The sequence below is a fragment of the Montipora capricornis genome, chromosome 6, assembly GCF_036669925.1.
Source record: "Montipora capricornis isolate CH-2021 chromosome 6, ASM3666992v2, whole genome shotgun sequence".
Classification (NCBI taxonomy): Eukaryota; Metazoa; Cnidaria; class Anthozoa; order Scleractinia; family Acroporidae; genus Montipora; species Montipora capricornis.
In genome coordinates, this window is record NC_090888.1 from 52069544 (window position 1) to 52088984 (window position 19441).

The 19441-nt window shown below is 40.8% G+C and overlaps 1 protein-coding gene across 1 annotated transcript in view; it reads right to left on the bottom strand.

Annotated features, from left to right (window-relative positions):
- Window positions 1-1734: 1734 nt before the first annotated feature.
- The window catches only part of LOC138052450 (cell division cycle 5-related protein-like), a 28936-nt gene continuing 11229 nt past the window's right edge, over window positions 1735-19441 (bottom strand). The window contains exons 7-22 of the mRNA XM_068898947.1: window positions 18340-18390; window positions 18069-18145; window positions 17363-17466; window positions 16673-16752; window positions 16014-16095; window positions 15268-15426; window positions 13173-13344; window positions 10931-11079; window positions 10167-10247; window positions 8933-9029; window positions 8680-8801; window positions 7871-8170; window positions 6229-6318; window positions 5310-5393; window positions 4382-4510; window positions 1735-3869 (exon numbers count right to left, since the gene is read on the bottom strand). Coding sequence (XP_068755048.1) covers window positions 3756-3869; window positions 4382-4510; window positions 5310-5393; window positions 6229-6318; window positions 7871-8170; window positions 8680-8801; window positions 8933-9029; window positions 10167-10247; window positions 10931-11079; window positions 13173-13344; window positions 15268-15426; window positions 16014-16095; window positions 16673-16752; window positions 17363-17466; window positions 18069-18145; window positions 18340-18390 — 1891 coding nt within the window. The 3' untranslated portion in view covers window positions 1735-3755. The remainder of the gene's footprint in view (window positions 3870-4381; window positions 4511-5309; window positions 5394-6228; window positions 6319-7870; window positions 8171-8679; window positions 8802-8932; window positions 9030-10166; window positions 10248-10930; window positions 11080-13172; window positions 13345-15267; window positions 15427-16013; window positions 16096-16672; window positions 16753-17362; window positions 17467-18068; window positions 18146-18339; window positions 18391-19441) is intronic.

Genomic DNA, 19441 nt, shown 5'->3' on the forward strand with positions numbered 1-19441 from the left:
TTAACCCTTTAAGCCCCGAGGGGTTCCCCGTTGACGAGTAAAATCGTCTGGCGTTAGACAGAGTAAAATCGTCTGGCGTTAGACAGAGTAAAATCTATAAGTGCCATTTGGCACTATCGGGGCTGAAAGGGTTAAACGGGGACATAGTTTTTTCACGCTGTTAGCTTAACCCTTTAAGCCCCGAGGGGTTCCCCGTTGACGAGTAAAATCGTCTGGCGTTAGACAGAGTAAAATCTATAAGTGCCATTTGGCACTATCGGGGCTGAAAGGGTTAAACGGGGACATAGTTTTTTCACGCTGTTAGCTTAACCCTTTAAGCCCCGAGGGGTTCCCCGTTGACGAGTAAAATCGTCTGGCGTTAGACAGAGTAAAATCTATAAGTGCCATTTGGCACTATCGGGGCTGAAAGGGTTAAACGGGGACATAGTTTTTTCACGCTGTTAGCTTAACCCTTTAAGCCCCGAGGGGTTCCCCGTTGACGAGGAAAATCGTCTGGCGTTAGACAGAGTAAAATCTATAAGTGCCATTTGGCACTATCGGGGCTGAAAGGGTTAAACGGGGACATAGTTTTTTCACGCTGTTAGCTTAACCCTTTAAGCCCCGAGGGGTTCCCCGTTGACGAGTAAAATCGTCTGGCGTTAGACAGAGTAAAATCTATAAGTGCCATTTGGCACTATCGGGGCTGAAAGGGTTAAACGGGGACATAGTTTTTTCACGCTGTTAGCTTAACCCTTTAAGCCCCGAGGGGTTCCCCGTTGACGAGTAAAATCGTCTGGCGTTAGACAGAGTAAAATCTATAAGTGCCATTTGGCACTATCGGGGCTGAAAGGGTTAAATGACGCTTTTTTTGGTCGTCTGCAGAAGGACCTGGCCTCGGTCCATTATCGTGTCCCCTTTTTCCAGGTCACTCGCCCAACAGCTGAAAAGTACGCCACTGCCCTATTCAGGCACAAATGTCAATATTATTCTTAGGCCCGTTTCAAACGTCGAACTTTACAGGTGCCGAATCTAATGCAAATGAGAAAAATCTATTGTTTTCGTTCATTTGCATTAGATTCGGCACATGTAAAGTTCGACGTTTGAAACGGGCCTTAAGACCTGCCTTTATTTATCAGATTATGTTAACAAAACTGTATTTCCGGCTTCACGGACTCCTGAAGCCCTTCCTTGGCAAATCTGCAAGCAGCGTTCCCCCTCAGTGAACTTTGGCATCGGCAAAACCACAACACATTAGATTCAATCAGTAGATTATCGTGGTGTACCTGTGGCACACGCTTTAGTACCTTTCTGTCCTGTTCTTCTTCTTTTTTTCTTTTTCCAAAAAGTCACAGTGAAATTAGCAGATTTCTATCTCATATCAAAAGAGTGCCTTTAGAAAGCGCCGTGGTTGGTGTTGCTGTCGTGCTCGTCCTGGTTGCTTAAACTCCCGATTGTTTCCTGAGGGAAGGAAGGAAGTCCGAGCAGAGACCATCCTCTTAAGAAATCCCTCTGAAATTCACCCGAATACTGCAAAGACGTTGAAACCGACAAAGACTGAAACATTTGGCGCGTGCATTCAAGCTTAAGTCCAGCGTTTGCATTTTTCCAATTGTAAATAGAGCAGAACGTAACTATGGGTATGAGACTTTAATTTGAAAGTTGATTCGCGAATGAGTACATTGGACATGTTTCTAAAGTGACACACTTTACAAATATAACTGAGGGAAGGCTTTGAAATAAAAATTATGACCCACATGAAGATAAATATCTTTTAATTTCCTGGGAATGACTAACTACAATCCACGACGGTATGATCCACAAGACCGCCACGAAACAACGTTTAAAGGGAATCTCCACTCCGACTGCTGAATAATTGTAAACTAAAAAAAATAATGTTTGCAATCAAATTTGATCGACAATTTTCCTCAAAAAAGTGCTTGTATCGAAGGAAAAAAAAAAAAAGGAATTTTACCCTTACAAATTTTACCGGGGGCCGCCATCTTGAATAATTGTGACGTAATGAGTTCCCTTAGGAGCTTTTGTTTTGAAACAATGGTTGCGGTGACACTTGAGAGAAACACAGTGTAACACTAGTGTTGACACTACTCTAGTTGCTGGTGTTTTGAATATAACTTGATTTAACACTAGTGGTAACTCCCTAATGCGACCGCAACCAATAGGGCAACCACGATACGTCACAATTATTAAGCACGCGCGTTTTCGAGAGGCGGACGGCAACCTGAAGTGAGCTGTTTTCCCTTTTAACCTGTTTTCACACAACCACATTTACATGGCTAAGTATCTTTTCTTCATTAGCGATGATTAGCATAAAAATCTGCGAGATACCACTGTCCTGGCATGCGAAATTTTCTCTTCCGGTTGCCGTCCGCGTCTCAAAAACTTCCCTATTCATGATGGCGGCGCCCGGTAAATTTGAAACCCAAAACAAGCATTTTTGAAATTCATTTGTTTGGCACACAAACTCTTTCAATGGAAAAAGTTCTTGTTTTAGTGGAGTTAAGGTAAACGGCAAACATCAGGATGAAATTTTCGTTAAGTTAAAATCGAAGAAAACTTACTAGTTTTCAGTTATTTCCTTGCCTGGCCCCAGTTGTTCAAAGGGGCGGATAACTTTATCCGGTAGTTAAGTCACTATCCGTCAGTTTCAATCTCCGCCAAGATTTTAGTATTTGCCCTCGTAACTGTGAATATGCACACTCAAAGCACATCTAGTTCAGAGGTGTGTAAAAAAATCTTGGCCCACGTTAAACGTGAAGTATATTTTGTACTCTACTCTTAATACTGACTTGTAGACTGAATAAAGTTATCCGGCCTTTCAACAACTGGAGACCTCCCAGGGGGAGGGAGGGGGGGGGGGGAAGAGCTCTTGTTCCCTTGAAATATTTGCTTGTGTTCCCTTGTTCCTCGCTTTTTGATCCCTAAAATTGTTTTAACTTGTTTTTGTTCCCTTCTTTCCTAAAATATTTTGACATTGTTCCCCCGTTTCCCAGTTCAAATTAGCTATGTTCTCTTGTTCCCCAAAACACCTGGGAGGGCCTCACAACTGGGGCCTGTTTGAAGGTAAGAAAAAAGAAGCCTAGCGCGCACGCGCACCTAAACTCATTCAATTAGCTTTACAAGTTCATCTTGTAGTTTGGTACATTTTGTCCCATTCTCTGCAACTTCCATGCGACATGAAGTCTGTCACGAACGACCATTCTCAACTAAAAACTGGTCTGTGCAAACTCCGATCGAAATCGTACGCTCCTGGTCACCTGCAAACCCCAAGTAGGTTTTAAGGAAAACATGACGACACAGCGGCCAAATAAACTTTCTCTCTTAGCTCCAGCACAGTTCTCTTTTCTAGAATGAATGATCCATACGTTTGTAGAAATTGGATGAAGTGGAATAATCGTTAAAATTTTCAAAACCTTAGACTTCAATCTTTTAAAACCCTTTTCTTGATGTCGTCGAGCATGGCAGATCGTAGACTAGCGAGCATTATACAAATTTTTCGTTTCGAAAATGCGAACTTGTCACAAACTCAACCTTCAAATCCGACTCGCGTGATCAGAGTTGCAATTGTAGTCGTACGCGTACCTTCACCTAAAGGTTGCTAATTGTGTAGGGTGGCAAGGGAAGAAGGAATACAACTTCATTAAATGTCCCAAAAGTGTGTACGATAAAACAACACAAATTTTTTGTCGGCGATGACATGTTCTTTTGTTTCCTTTTACAAACACTTTTGATGCAGACGATCGGTTCAAGTCTTTTTTTCATTGTTGAGGAAGATGGCTGTAGAGTGCATCTCTCTCGTACAACAGATTCGAATAACGACTTTGTAGTTGATGCTCGCGATCAGTTTGCCGATTAACATCTTCTCTCAGTGCCTGTAGGGAAAATAGACCAAAATAATAAACAATTATTCACGTCAGTGTCGGTAAAAGTATTGGATATTTAACGAGCCGTAAAGCAGCACGATTCACTTGTGTTGTATATACTTAGTAAGAATAAACCTCGCTTATCTTTTAAGTTCATGGGTTATTTACCAAGTTAGTCCGATCACGGTGGCTGGATATTGACCGCGCTCTCCTTTTTTTTCACTCAAAGACCTAGACGAGGTTAAGGTCCAGAAATTCAAAACTAAAGAGGGAGCAACAAGGCGAATAAGGAACGACCTTGACCGAACAAGCATGGTCAGTGTAAGATTAATCTTATGATGAAATTATTTTCATATCTTTTTTTATTTAAGAGCAGTGCGCCTATCGCGCGGCGGCTCCTCTTCTCAAGAGTAACTCTGGGTTTTATAGCTTACCGGAGAACTTGCTCGAGAACGTGCTCGCACGTTCCACGTTTTGGGCAAAGCCTATTAGATTTTTAAAGTTTATTTTTGGTAATGTACCTCAAGTCGCTTTGGAATAGCCCTAAGCTCATGTTCTCTCAGTGATCTGAACGTTTCTCTCTCTGTGTGAGATTGTTCTACCTGCTCGTAAAGATCATTGATCTGTTTCGTCAATCCAACGGAACGACTCTGGAAGGAAAGAATAGTTTTAGTTCGCAAGTAAGAGACTAGTATCTGTCCAAGAACTCAGAGAGAGCTACATGTAGAAAGGATAAGCTTACGAGCAGCAAAAGTAGGGCTTAAGTTTGTTTTTTCTATTGCTAGCAGTTGTGGGAGTCAGTGTGGCTTAGTGGTTATCTATCGAGCCTCCCACCACTGCGAGCCGGGATTCAACTCTGACCCCGGCCTGCATGTGGGCAGAGTTTCAGTCGGTCTCAACCTGACTCGAGGGTTTTTCTCCGGGTACTCCGGGTTTCCTCTCTTATTAAAATCGACTCACAGCTGATCAACATCTAGCTGTGGTGCTGTGCTCCGACATCAAACATGGACTGTATAGCGGCAGCCAGAGGCGCCTTTGTATGCTTTCAGCCCAATCTCATGAGCTGCGCCCTTCTCAATTCAGTCCTCAATACTGCAAGTATAGGGGGATTAGCACTGCCAATTATTATTACTATTATTATTATTATTATTATTATTATTATTATTATTATTATTATTATTATTATTATTAGGCACAGTTGTCGCGAACATTAAGAAGTAAGCTTCAACAAGAGGACCTTCATAGTGATATGACAAGCAGCAAACTTTCGTTCGCAGTTGACGACAAAATAACGTGAAGCTAGATATCTCTGTTATAACACTAGCAAGGATTTGAGGTCTTTTCCTGGAATTTCGAAAGAAGAAAATCAGTCGATGCGTTTCAAGACAGCTACACTCAAAAAATATTTTTTTCGCATTTCAGCGCTAAACTGATGAACGCAATCCTTACCTGATAACCACCAAGAAGAACTTTAAGTTTCTTTTCAATTTTCGCCGCTCTCTTCGCGTCCTCTGTCATGTGGGTCCGATTTAGCTGGAATCACGAAATAAAGAGTGAATTTAAACAAGGAATATACTTAAAGAGGAGTGGAAACAATGGAATTTTGCCGAATAGGCTATTTAACGGTAGCTTGCTCAGTCATCAGGCCTCTCAATGGCATCGAGGCTACCGGTGACCCTTTCAATCGAATGCAAACTTCAGTGCTTTGATCATGTGAATCAGATTGTTGTAATGCTAACAGGTCTGTATATACATACATAAGAAAGACAGAGCTGTTTGTATCAAACTAAGGTCTTCGGCCGCCTAGCTTCCATGCCAAGGCCAGGCAACTCAGCTTCAACTGTAACCCTTTTGTCCATCGGATACAAATTAACAAATTGATGTCACTTTTCCATGCGTCTGTCCTGTTATTAATCATGAATTTCGTCATAACATTGTCAATGTAGCTGTGTATCCACGAGGCGATAGCCGAGTGGATCCGCAGACTACTTTGACAATTCAATGTCAATAAGAGGGCAGACGCATGAAAAACTGACATCAATTTGTTTTTATAATAACAAAAAGACAGAGGGATCAAAATTAAGTCGAAACACGAGAAGAACGCGGGACAAATGCGAGAAACTTCAATCTGACGCGAGCAATATCGCGTCCGCTTATTGACAATAAATGAGCCAATGAGCGCGCGAGAATTTTGCAGTCATTGTAAAAATCCCTTTCGTCAATCCAAACCATCGGAAATCATAACCCGGACGTAGGTCGACTGAAAGGACTGGCATTGCCTTCCTAGGTTTTAACATATAGAGCAAGCCCATCCATTGAGAGACAGAAAAGAAGCACCACTTATAGGTCAGCGCTAAGGAAAACATACCTCAAGACGTTTCTCCAAAGATTCAAGTCTGTCTTTTTTGCTGGCTAATGCCGCCCTGGTGTACCGCTGCTGTGTTGGTAGAAACAAGACCTAAAAGACATAACACACGGAGTTACTAGAGATTTTCCTTTTCTCTAATGAGTCGAAACATCTATTCCGTTATTTGATTTGGTATGACCATTTCGTGCTCACGACGTTCTTTCTACAAATTCACCTCTAATAGGGATGCAATCGTTTCAAAACGTTTTCCTCAAATTCAAGGTAAAAATTTACTTGTAAACAGTCAACCTCCATGCACTATCACCAAAATCAAAGGGCAACAACAAAAAATTCAACTAATCGCAGAATGCGTGAAAACAGAACTACGAGGAAATACCTCCTGAAATCAAGACAACTGATACTTCGAAAAACTGAGTGAGTAATGGCGGGATTCGAGCGCCTAACAAAAGGGTTAATTCCGCAAAACGACGCGACCAGCAGAAATAGAGTTTCACTTTGACATAATCAGTTTATTCTTGTTTTTAAATTTCGCAGGCGTCGTCGAACGTGTGTTGAAGCAAATGTTGAGAACCATTTGCCCGGGCCTTATCGTGTTAAGGACGGTGCCTACTATTATTATTGCGCATACGTTATGCGCATCTCGAGATACTCGGATTTCCTGGGGTGTAGTGCAGAACAATAGAGGAACCGCATACGTCACAATTATTCAAGATGGCGACGACGTACCGGGAAATTTGAAAGTCATAATTATCGATTGTAAAATTTAAATTTTCAATACAAATACTTGTTTTGAAAAAAAAAAAACTAAAACAAACTTGATTGCAGGCATCTTTTGCCCCGGTTTAACGTTATTCTTTTGAAGGAAGCAAGGCTCCCTAAAATAATATTGTCATTTTCTACTTACGGTACCTCAAGCTTGAAAAAATATCATTTAATAATTAAAATATTAAGACTATCACTTAATAACCTAAGAATTGATAAGAACTTAAGAATGTTTAACAACTTCATCGAGCTGAGTGGAAGGTGGGTGGCCGGGATGTCCAGGGGCCCTCCACTGTGACCAGCCAGCCCTTAGACAGTAAAACGCTCCCATGGCTAGCAATCCCTGCAACCCAGCCATGAGCCCCCACACACAGGGACATCCGGGCACCCGTCACACTGTGTGGGAAAAAAAGGGGGGGGGGGGGGGAAGAGGGAGGCAGAAAAACCGCTAAAAAACGAGGCCGCACAACACTCTTCCCACGTAGCTTCAAATGGCCGCTACACTAAGACCGTGTGACCTACGTGAGCCTGTGCACGTACGAATGAACTGCTGACCTCTAAGCAAACCGCTCCATTCAGGACCTAAACGCGCGGAAAACCAGCATCTCTTTGTTGTTAACTAGGTTAAATTGCATTTAACCACATTACAAATATCATTTCAAGGCTAGGAGAAAACATGAAGACCTTCTTGCATTAAGTTCCACGACATCTTTCACAATGTCCTCTTATCATCTACTGTTCGTTTTATCACGATCATCCTATATGTAACACTTTCTTTTCTTATCAAGTATGATGTGAAAATAAAGATCGTTGTTGCTGTTGCTTTTTTAGCTTTAAATAGCAATGGCACCATTTACATGTCTACTGGTCCTTTACCTACCTGAGCGTAACATTCTTCCCACACTTTGGTGTAACTTTCTATCGGGAGATCTCCATGCGCCATTTTGGATTTGACAAACTCCATTTCATTCGCCAGCAACTGTCGCGCATTCGCTATCTCTTTTTCTGTAAAAGTTTCCAGCGGCTCGCTTTCGAGCGCGGTGCGGTTTGCAGCCAGGATGGCATGAGCCGCGTTTTTCGTTTTCTTGTGCGTTAAGTTTTCAATCTGAAGAGCAGAGGGGTGGTTGACTACATCATTTCGAATCATCGTGACCATCTCGCGTTTGATGAGTTCTTCAGCCTAAAAAGCAATGGAAAAAGCTCAGGTTTTACTTTTGTATTGTGAAATGACACTCAGCCAATGTCATGCTACATCTCTAAGATCACTCACTACTATGGAAAGCCATAACTTTCTTATGTAATCTTTATTCTTTTGGTCTTGAAATCTTGTCTTGTGGTGTGGTTTTGTCCTTATGTGACGAGGTTTGATGGTTACGTGTTATGTTTCCATCATGATGTGCTGTGTTTACATTTTATGTGGTGAGGTTCTTTTACGACGAATCGACTTTCTCCCTTTATGTGATCATAAACACAGCACGTCAAAGAAGACCTCAACACATCATGATGGAAACACAACACGTAACAATCAAACCTCGTCACACAATGACAAAACCTCACCACATAATGACAAAACCACGCCACATCATGTTGTCACAGTACACTATGACAAAACTCCAAAACATCACGTCAAAATTTCAAGAGCAAACGAATAAAGATTACATAACGAAGTTATGGCTTTGCATACACTACCTTTTGCAATCCTGTCAGAGGCGGATCGATGTTAGCGGGCCGCAGAACAGAAGCGTTGACATCCGAGGGTCGAGGCATGTTTCTCTGGACCGATTGAGATTGACGTTTCAACTCTCTTAAAGCTGAAAAACAACGTTCACAACGAAGTAAAAATTAGATAGTCTATTGGCCTCGTGGTGATCAATTTCAAACCAATCTTTTGGTGTTTAATCCTTAAGCAGGTTCTTCATAACAGAAAAAAAAAGATTCAAACCTTCTGCTTCTTTCATGGCCATCCTCCTCGCATCAATATCCGCTGCATCTTCAACAAAACTCTGATCCGTGACTTCTTCGGCTTCTCCGTCATCAGTCTGCAAAAAATAACCCAAAAGTGAAAAAAGAATTTCACCTTTTTCTAGGAAAAGCAAGGAACACAAACACCTCAAGGAGTTTTTGGACAAAAGTTGATAGTAATTAAACCAGGTTGCAACACCATATTCGCTGAATGGCACCATCGTTTAACCTATCAGACAAAAGCATTTGTGACGAGCTCGCAAGCCTCCTGCCGTTCTTAACGACGACTACAGTGCATACGTACATTGTACTTTCTTGGAGTACACAGCCAAAAGGTCCAGAGTGCACTTTTCATGATGTACCATGACAATCGACAATTGTTTAGCGGATTTACATGTGAAGGGAACCTCCAATCTTGCCAAAAAGTAACTTAGTGCGGGAAATAACGTTTTTCGTCAAGTTCTTTCAAAAAAAGACCTTTATCAGAATACCAGCAAACTAATTTAACAATCGACTATTTTCACTTTCAAATTTCCTCGAAGCCGCCATTTTTCGGTTGCTTCGTTGTCCCGATACAAAGAGCTTTTGTAAAATAGCAATGTGGCAGATTGTTCATGAATCATGATGGCCCGGGAAAAAAACCAACTTGCACACATGTGGGTCTACAATTATTTTTTTTCCAAATAAACACTCTTTCTTTACGAAAAACTTTTCAACTCAGTTTTATTCGTCCGGTTTTTAGTTATTCACAACGGAGGATGAGGTAAGAGAACGGATCCCCATACCCCATCATAGTTTTTTCAATTCTATTTTTAGTTTCGTAAAGCTACTTTTAATTAAATTCTCGTTCCCAATGCCGCGCACATCTAAATTTTTATTACGTCAATACACCTGGAAAATCAGGTGCCTCTCCAAAAATAGCAGCATATAGCTAAAATTAGATTTTAAAAACCTATTATTGGAAGAGGCCCTTGCATGGGGGATCCGTTCTCTTACCTCCATTACGTCATTACAACTGGCCAATCAGGTGCCTCTCTAAAAATAGCTGCGCAGCTAAAATTAGATTTTCAAAAAAACTATCTTTGGAAGATGTCCATGTATGGGGAATCCATGCCCTTTAACCCACCGAGTTTCTGAAATGTTTTGATTGGGAAAAACCTGCCACTGGTAGTTGTACTTGAGCGGTTTATTTCTTACACTTGTGATCATCTTACCTCGGGTAGGACAATTTCAAAGTCATTAGAAGGTGCTGGAAGGGATGCTAATCCTGCTTTCAACTGAGCCTTCGTCTCTTCCTGTTTAATTAATGAAGGCATCAAAAGTTAGACTGCAAGGTCAGTAGTAATAACCTCCCCCCCCTCCCCCCCACGATAACGTCGCGCAACCGGTGCAGACGTTTTGGGTATCTTCAAAACTGATTCTTAATGAAATGTGCTGAATTTTTGTATTTACATACACACAGCGATACGAACGAGAAGGAAAATAGATTAGTGAACAATATGGCAAAACGAACTTCCCTGATAAAGTTTGTTTATCATATATGCGTACCAATATAACTAGGGAGGTTGTGCTTGAAGCGATTTTTCAAATGACAAAACCTAAATGAAAAGAAATCCTGAGTCGCGTTTGAATGAGGAATCCGGATATAGACGTCACGAATTTCCAATCGAACACAAAAGAAGGCGGATTTCTTTCACTTGCTGGAGTCCATGCCAGTGGGGAATTTCAGAGAAAAACAAATTGGCAAAAAAATCCGGTGAATTGATTTAGTGTTCAATTATAGAAATCCGAAAACCTGGATTTCAAGATATATCTTAAAGGATTACCAAATGGAACACGTTCTCTATGCAAGTATAATCTAAGCTTAGCCTGAAACTGGTGATCATTGCATGAAGGAAAGCTATGGCACAAAACATGGAACTTCTTGACAATTTGACGTCTAATTCCTTGCGAAACCGACGGTTTCCTTTAACATTACCTGCTGTTGCTTAACTCCATAGCCATTTTCATATTCTTCCATCAAAGCTTCTTCTGGATTGATATTCAGCTTGTCTCTTACTGATGCCCGGCCGGGCGTGACCCCACCCCCACTCCTCTGAGGTGTTCCCGTCATACGTGGGGTGGTTCCTTCCGTAAAAAAAAAAAAAAAAACGACAACAGCGTTTTTTATTGGTAGGTACATGAATCAATATGACTTAGATCACAGTAATTCTTGGTGCTTCTCAGTTAAATGCAAGAACTTGCCATTGTGGTGAGACATATCTACCAATTCTGCACCTCAGAATATCTGTGATCTTTTTATCTGTTCATCCGACGTTCATTCATATAATACTAGATTTTCTGATTTTGGCAACTTATATGTTAATAAATGAAGACTGAGTATTCGACTTAATTCGCTTGGAGCTAAGCTATGGAATTGTCTGAAGCCTGACTTGCGCAAACTTAGGAAAAAACCTTTTAAAACAAAGTTCACCAATTTTTACTTGCGGTGCTTGGTAATGAGGATGATTATGTTGAGGTCTCAACGTTAATTTTAAAAATAACTGGTTATCATTAATCACACCTTAGCTATTATTATTATTATTACTTTTTTATGTTTCATTCTTCTTATAGATTCTTGCTCTATATAAATGCTAGCTATCTGTGAATGTATGTGTATACCTATTTATTTTACTTTTATTGTATTTATTTCTTTACTTGTCTTACCATTAATCTAATTTGCTAAATGTGATTGTAAGTTACACAGCCCGCCTCGATTAGTTTTGCAATATGCGGGCAGTGTATTTCTTCAATTTGTTGAATTGAACATTGAAATAAAATGATGATGATGAAGATGATGATGGAGATGAAAATAAAAGATAAGTACATTTTAAAACATTTTCTGAAGGTGACTCCTAACACGAGTCTAACTAATTAGATGTCTAGTGCCCTGTTGTTCAAAGGCCTACCACAGGCAGACAACCCTAAGGATGCGAGAGCGCGTGACATCACATTATTTTGAGACAGTTGTATCGGCCGATTCAACTGATCGAGGAAAATATTCCATTAAAATTTCAAATCGCGATGTTTCTTTTCGAAAATTCATTTTATGGACAGCCAGATAAATAACGTTTACTCACCTACTATTTTCTGTGTTGTCCTGAGTGATTTGATGGGACGCTTCGATTTCCTCTTCAGATCCCATGCGTCGCCACATACAATATAAATAGACAAGGCCTGCAACTTCCAAGACCGCTCAAGGCCGAGTGCCTCCAGAATTTAGCCGAATTTCTCCCACTTGCAAAGGTCGCTCGCCTCCCAACCTTGGGCACGTAGAAAGTCGATAATTTTACTAGCATCGTCCCAAAAGTCATCAAATTTACATTGCTCTGCAACCTCAAAATCCTGCTCGATTTTCAAGCTTAGCTCAGGTTTTTGTTATTGCCAGAAGATCGAAGCTTGAAAATCGAGCAGGACTTTGAGGTTGTAGAGCCGTGTAAATTTGATGACTTTTGGCACGATGCTAGCAAATTATCGACTTTATACATTCCCAAGGTTGGGAGGCGAGCGACCTTTGCAAGTGGGAGGAATTCGGCTAAACTCTGGAGGCACTCGACCTTGAGCGGTCTTGGAAGTTGCAGGCCTTGTCTATTTATATTGTATGTGGCGACGCATGGGATCTGAAGAGGAAATCGAAGCGTCCCAAAAACCCATCAAATCACTCAGGACAACGCAGAAAATAGTAGGTGAGTGAACTTTATTTATCTGGCTGTCCATAAAATGAATTTTCGAAAAGAAACATCTCGATTTGAAGTTTTTATGGAACATTTTCCTCGATCAGTTGAATCAGCCCTTACAACTGTCTCAAAATAACGTGACGTCACGCGCTCTCGCATCCTTAGGGTTGTCCGCTTGTGGGCCTACTACACTAATCCACGGCAGGGGCGGATTCAAGATTTTTCTTAAGAGGGGGTGCACCACTAAGGAATGGGGTAGCTGACTGATGACGTTTCATTTCTTCTTCAGAGTACCGATTGTATCATCTCGGGGAAGGGAGAAAAAGCAACATTTATGTGTAACAATGGTGAAAGACATGTTTGCACTGGGAGGAGATATTTATATTGGGAAGGAAAAATATTTGAGTTTAGGTGCAATTTACCATTCAATTCCTGGTTACCAGTAACCGTTGATAACTAATTTCACCCTGCCCGTGTTCACTCTTGAAAAGGTCCCTATCTCACCTGCGCCTTCTCCTTGTGGTGTGCGGTGAGGGGTTGTAAGCATCATGTTTGGTGTCTGAATGGCCTGATGCTTTGGGGTTACACCTTCAAAGTTGCTCTCCTTAAGGGGTGTATTCATGCCTCCTTTTAAAGGAGTATCCACATTGGACAATGCCAAGATGTTCTGAGCTTCCTAAAAGCGTAAAATTCGAAGTCCTGAGACAGGAAGGTGACGTACTAGCACTGGATGAATAGACAACTACGTAAACAACAGACAAATACAGTGTAAAGTGTAACTAGTAATTTGCTTCATCAAATGAGCTGTAAATTAACCACTACAGGGAGATTTGAATGACGGTGGTTAAAGCATGGGCCACTTATCAGAGAAAATCATTCAGACGTAGGAGTAGATGGGCACCAATTACATGTACGTAACAGGTTCAATTTCTAAGGTAAATATGGTCTTTTGTCAGAGGATAAGTGAGTGAATGAGTAAGTCAGTAAGTCAGTAAGACAGTAAGTGAGTAAGGCAGTCAGTCCGTGAGTGGGTGAGTGAGTGATAGCAATAGCAACAGTATTTTCTATTGCGCCTTGCCCTCCAAAGGGAGGTATTGGTCTAGTTACAATAAAGGTTTAAACATTAACTAATAAAAATACAAAATAACATTTACCATATCTGTATACAAGAAATTGGAAAACTCATAGCTCTTATTACATTTGTGAGTGAGTAAGTAAGTCATTCAGTCAGTCAGTCAGCGAATGAGTGAGTCAGTGAGAAAATGTAGTGCAACATTCAGGAATGACCTTAGAAAGACCGGCATCGCTCAGTAGGTGCGTGCGCAGCATTCTGAGCTGGAGGTCGCCAGTTCGATCTCCGTCTCATTCGACTGACGTCTGTTTCGACTTTCCTCAGATCCGTGTAGCTGTATCTTTGAATACCCGTACAACGGAGTATGGGGGAAGGGGGGGTACAAGGTGCACACCGAGGGCCACAAGTTTATCAGTATCTCTATTACACTTTCACGTGTTACCCTCGTAAAATAAAGACGTTTCTTTTACCTGTACAAGAGGGTCAAAATGTAGGTGGATTGTAAAATTACTCTAAAAACAAGTAACTTACAAGACTGGGCCTACAGGTTATCATTATTTTCAAGCAAACTTCAGATAAGTCTCACCATCTGCAGATGTCATTTTTAAGGTAGCGCTTTCTCCTTGGTTTATGTTATTTGTTTGGCTGACGAACCTGTCAAGTCCAGGGTAACGTCAACTGAGCTACTGTAGTCAGTTGGCAAACTGCATACACCTACTGTGTTAGCTTTCTAATACATGTAGTAGAGAGCTTTAGATTCTACAGCTGTAGGACGAGAACGACTATGAGTAGCAGATTTTCTCATGGAACAACAGTGAGCGCACGCAAACCAGCGTCATTTTGGCTGGAAAAACGCCTTATTGTCGTCATTTTCGTATGAGGTTTACCGAAAATATCGTCGTGTCAAAACAAGTCACCAACACGTTAGAAGTTTTGGCACTTTGTGATCAGCAAAAAGGCTCTGTTACCACCAATAAGAATAACTGAGCAACCTACATGTATACTGCTAATAAAGAGCACAGGCAGACACCCCTAACGATGCGAGAGCGCTTGACGTCTCGTTATTTTGTGACAGTTGTAACGGCCGATTCAACTGATCGAAGAAATGTTCCATAAAAACTTCAAATCCAAAAAACTCAAATTTCCCTCCAAGACAGACAATTATCAATCTGAGCTCTTTAATTGGTTAATTTGATGTTACTCACATTCCAATGATAGATCATATGACGATGGCAAAAACCTGAGCGAAGCTTGAAAATCGAGCAGGATTTTGAGGTTGCACAGCCGTGTAAAGAATGCGATGATTTTTGCCACGGTGCTAGCAAAATTAAAGTAAAAACTCCTCTTGTTCTCGTCCTCGTCCTAGAATCCAAAGGCCCCTAGTACATGTATATGCTTCCTCTCTGACGCAGCCTTGCTTTGTACCGAATCTTTGAAAGGCATCAGAGACACATTTTTATGGGCCAATTCCAAGCATTCGTCAACTGCGTTACTTGTGTAAACAAATCAAAAAATGAAAAAAAGTACCTGCAATACAGTGTCTTGTTCTGCCGGTGTGCGAGGTGTCCTCAGCGCATGTGCAGCAGCAGGAGTCACTGAGTACTCACTCAACAGAGCATTTGATGCCATGTGATTGTCTTCCACTGATAAACGCGCTGTCTCACTAGCCTGGCCCATTTTCACAATCTAACAAAAATGCGCAGTTATTTAGTAACCGAACGAGTAACCGCCCCCCGGCCGTACTAGGGAATATTGCCCCGAGCTTGTGCAAATGACCGAGGGTTAATACATGTATTCCCCAGTACGGTCCCCAGCAAGTGAGGTTAGCAAGTTGCTTATTATATGGTATCGTTTCTTTGAGCGGTCGGACACTTCTCTGCTTGGTGAATGCTCATAAATGTCGTCTTCCATCAGCAAACTTTGAATGGTAATCTTTTACACGTAAAACTAAATTGCGCTTGTTATAACTGTACTGTTGTTACGAGAAACAATTAAATTCCGCTTTTCAAAAACCTTTTGTTTCACTCAACTTGAATTTCCCAGAGGAGAGCTAAAAATACGGAAACGGACCATTTCCATGGTAATGGTCCGTACCGTAAAATCCCAACAGAAAACTAACCAATCAGAGTGCCCGTTTGAGGTTGAGAATTGCTTCCCATACAATAATATTGATTAATACTGATACCACATAAACCAAATTCTGTACCGTGGAACCCATAACATTATTATTAAACAAGTACAGTGCCAAAATTTAACATGCAAAGTGAAACTACCTCTTCTAATTCTGTGTCAGAAATTTGTGGATTGGGAAGAACAAGCTTGCTTCGTTTCTTTACTGAGTCAGGATTGTTCAGCCTGAAAGGGAAAAAAAATTACATGAAATAGGCACCAATTCTTCCACGGCATAAAAACCTGAGTTCAAAATTCATTGGTTTTTGATAATGACAACACTTGGTTACTCTACTCAAACCAACTTTATTGTATTTGATTTGAAACCACTGCATTAGTTAACACTTCGAAAGCAATTTTTTCACGAGTTCTTTGTAACAGTTAATTTATCTTTACAGCATTATTTTATCCCAGAAACACCACTGTCAAATTTATACATGTACTATTGTACATCAGCTCTTTACAGCGCGATGCACCTTACCGTGGCCACCTAACAAAGTTTTTTACAAATTGTCCGCCAAACAGGATGTGTGAATTTGATTGACAGTCACGCCTCCTCGCAAAGTTTGCACAGTTGCAAGTTGAAAACCGTTGCATAGGTTGTTGAGTTGACGTATTTACACGTACATGTAGTTGTCAAATGTGAAAGTTTGTTGGGTGGCCACAGTAAGGCGTGTTGCACTATAACAGTTCATTTGTCACAAGACTGCTAAAAAAACAAGGAAATGGTCCAAGGCGTATCACTCTAATTTATAGCACTAACTTGTTAATCTGCATGACAGCTCCAGGCAAATCATTTTCCTTTCTCTTTTTCATTTTCTCCTTGTCTTTCTTTCTCTCTTGCTATAAACATGATAAATATTAAGTTAACAACTGCCTCACAAAGTGGAGGTTGGGTGCCTGAGATATCCAGGAGCTTCCACTATTGGCAGCCAGCCCCCAGATGGAGACCGCTCCCATGGCTGGCAAATCCAGGCAACCCAGCCATGAGCCCCCACATAGAGGGAGAAAGCAGGCACCCGTCACACTGATAAAACAGTGGAAAGAAAGGGAGGGACAGGGGAGGGGAGACAGCCTCCAAGGAGTGCCCACGCTCAGGAAAACCCTAACGCTCAGAAAACGCTGACTATAACACCAACAAAACTGCTACAACGCCCTATGGACCAAGAACACAAAGAATCCTGGCACATGCGCATATCTAACAAACCGCTGACCGCGAAGGTAAAACTTGTGCTCCTAGTTGTTAACTCCGTTAAATTGCATTTAACTGCATTTAAAGTAGATGCCAGTCTTAGAATGTCCAGAGTATTAGTTTGCTCTATGAAAATGAAGAAGACATTGCAAGTGGACTGAACAAAAACTTATGCAAACATTTTTACATACATCTAAGATTACAGTCATATCAACTATTTCATAACAAACTTAGTTTCCATTTGGCAGGTACATGTATCACCTGTTCAATATCATCCCTCATCTTGCCCTCCAGGTGATCCTGCCGTAGCTTTTTGAAATCCGGTTGATAGTCAGGCAATTCCTCCTCACCAGTGTCATAGAAACCTACAAGGAACAAAAATTAATAATGAAAACACAAACGATGAACCACACAAGTACAATGTATAATGCTTACATCTCTCACAACCAAGATGGACAGACCTACATATATGTACATGATCGTACAGTTACTGTACTGCTCAAAATTACATGAGTGTAAGTTACAGTACCACCTTGTGTGTCGTGTTTCCTGCTCTACACAAATCACATCCTTTGTCACACGATTCCTATCGTGTACTATGCAAATCGTGTAGCACAAGAGTAATGTCAGATGTCTGAAGGAAGGGTGGAGAAGAATAGAGGCACTGGTGAAGAACGGGGAGGGGTAGAAGTAGATGGACAGAAAATGGCTTATTTTGTCTCGTTCTTTTTGAGACCCCTAAAAACCCAAGCCCCTGTTTTTTAACTACACCCCAAAAAAGGAGAATACCTTTTTTAGACAGTTGATAAAAAAAAAAATTGAAAAATTTGAAACTACAACATTGACAATGAAATTACTGTATTACAGTCAAGACATGTACTGTACGTTTGAACTAAACCACACAGGCAGAGATTACTCTTGAAGGTTGTCATTACATCACCCCTGAAGCATACAATGTGTTATGTACCTTGAGCAGGTTTCTTTTCAAAGGGGATTTCTGCATTGTAATCAACACCTCTCCTTTTCTTACGATGTTTTCGTATTCTGAAAAACAAAATTAATGGCAAAGATTAGACAGATTACTACACTCCAGCAGACACAAACTTGAATACTCATATGCACGAATCATGTACAGAAATTACATGCACATGCTACTAAATTTATAACAAACACTGTACATGTATGTACCATTGTTCCAGATTGTGCTATGAATGACAGCAAAGGAGATGATTACTTACTCTATACCAGCAGCTCTCAATTCCCTCCTCTTCTGCAAAGCAGCAAGACGTCTGAAACAATCATGAAACCAAACTTAATGAACACTTTTATTTTAGGGGGTTGATTGAGGGCCAAACAAATTGACCGGTTGTGAACATGGCTTTGACTGGTTGTTTCCACTATCCCTACACTTTGCATTGTAACTTCCTTGCTTTTGCCAACAATAATGAGAAAAATTTAATACTCAGCTGGAAAACTCTGATGACCTCCAGTGCAAAATGTAAGGTGGCTTACTGCAGTTTTCCAAAGAAAAAGATCAAGATTTTGAAATCTGTCAAATTGAAGCAACAGGATGTCTCTTCTGAAGTGTTAGTCACTGCAATTGATGTCGAATGTAATTTTACACAAGAAATAACTGTAAATCAGGGGAAGATGGTAAATATAGTGACCAAGCTCCTCCTTACTGTATACATGTATCACTTGGCATTTCCCCTGATTTGTATTTATTACTGGGTTGCCAGTGTGGCAATCCCAGTCAGAAAGAGGGTGGGATTTGTTTGTTTTATTTATTTTATTATTTTTATTTTCCGTGTCGGTAAAAGTCTTGCCTGTCACTCCCTGGTAAGTGGTGGCTTTGTGCACAGAGCCTTCTGCACATATTTTCTTAGGATCGAGAGGGTAGTGGAAATGCGTAGATTTCTCTGGTGGACACAGGAGAATCATTAACTTAGCCTGTAATGGCGTCGAAAGTCATATAACGCGAATGGCGTTTTAGTGGATCCTTAAATAAAATATACCCTTATGGAGCTCAATAATGGAAAGTCAGTTGGATAAACTAGGCAGGCCGTGAAAAACCACACCTGGAATCTCAAAAGCTACGAGTAATGGACTTCGACAACACTTTATCGCCCGTCGAGCCGAAATCAAAGTGAGCTGTATTTCTAAAATAATATTCAACTAAGTGTGCTGTTATGTAGAACACTGAAACCAAATGGAAAATTCTCTGGTAACTTATGGGTTCAACAAAGACAGAGAACGATTGAACGAATCAAACACCTTATGTGGATCTGTGATCAACTCTGCACAGTCTTCAGGTAAAATAAAATAATTGGAAATGTAACA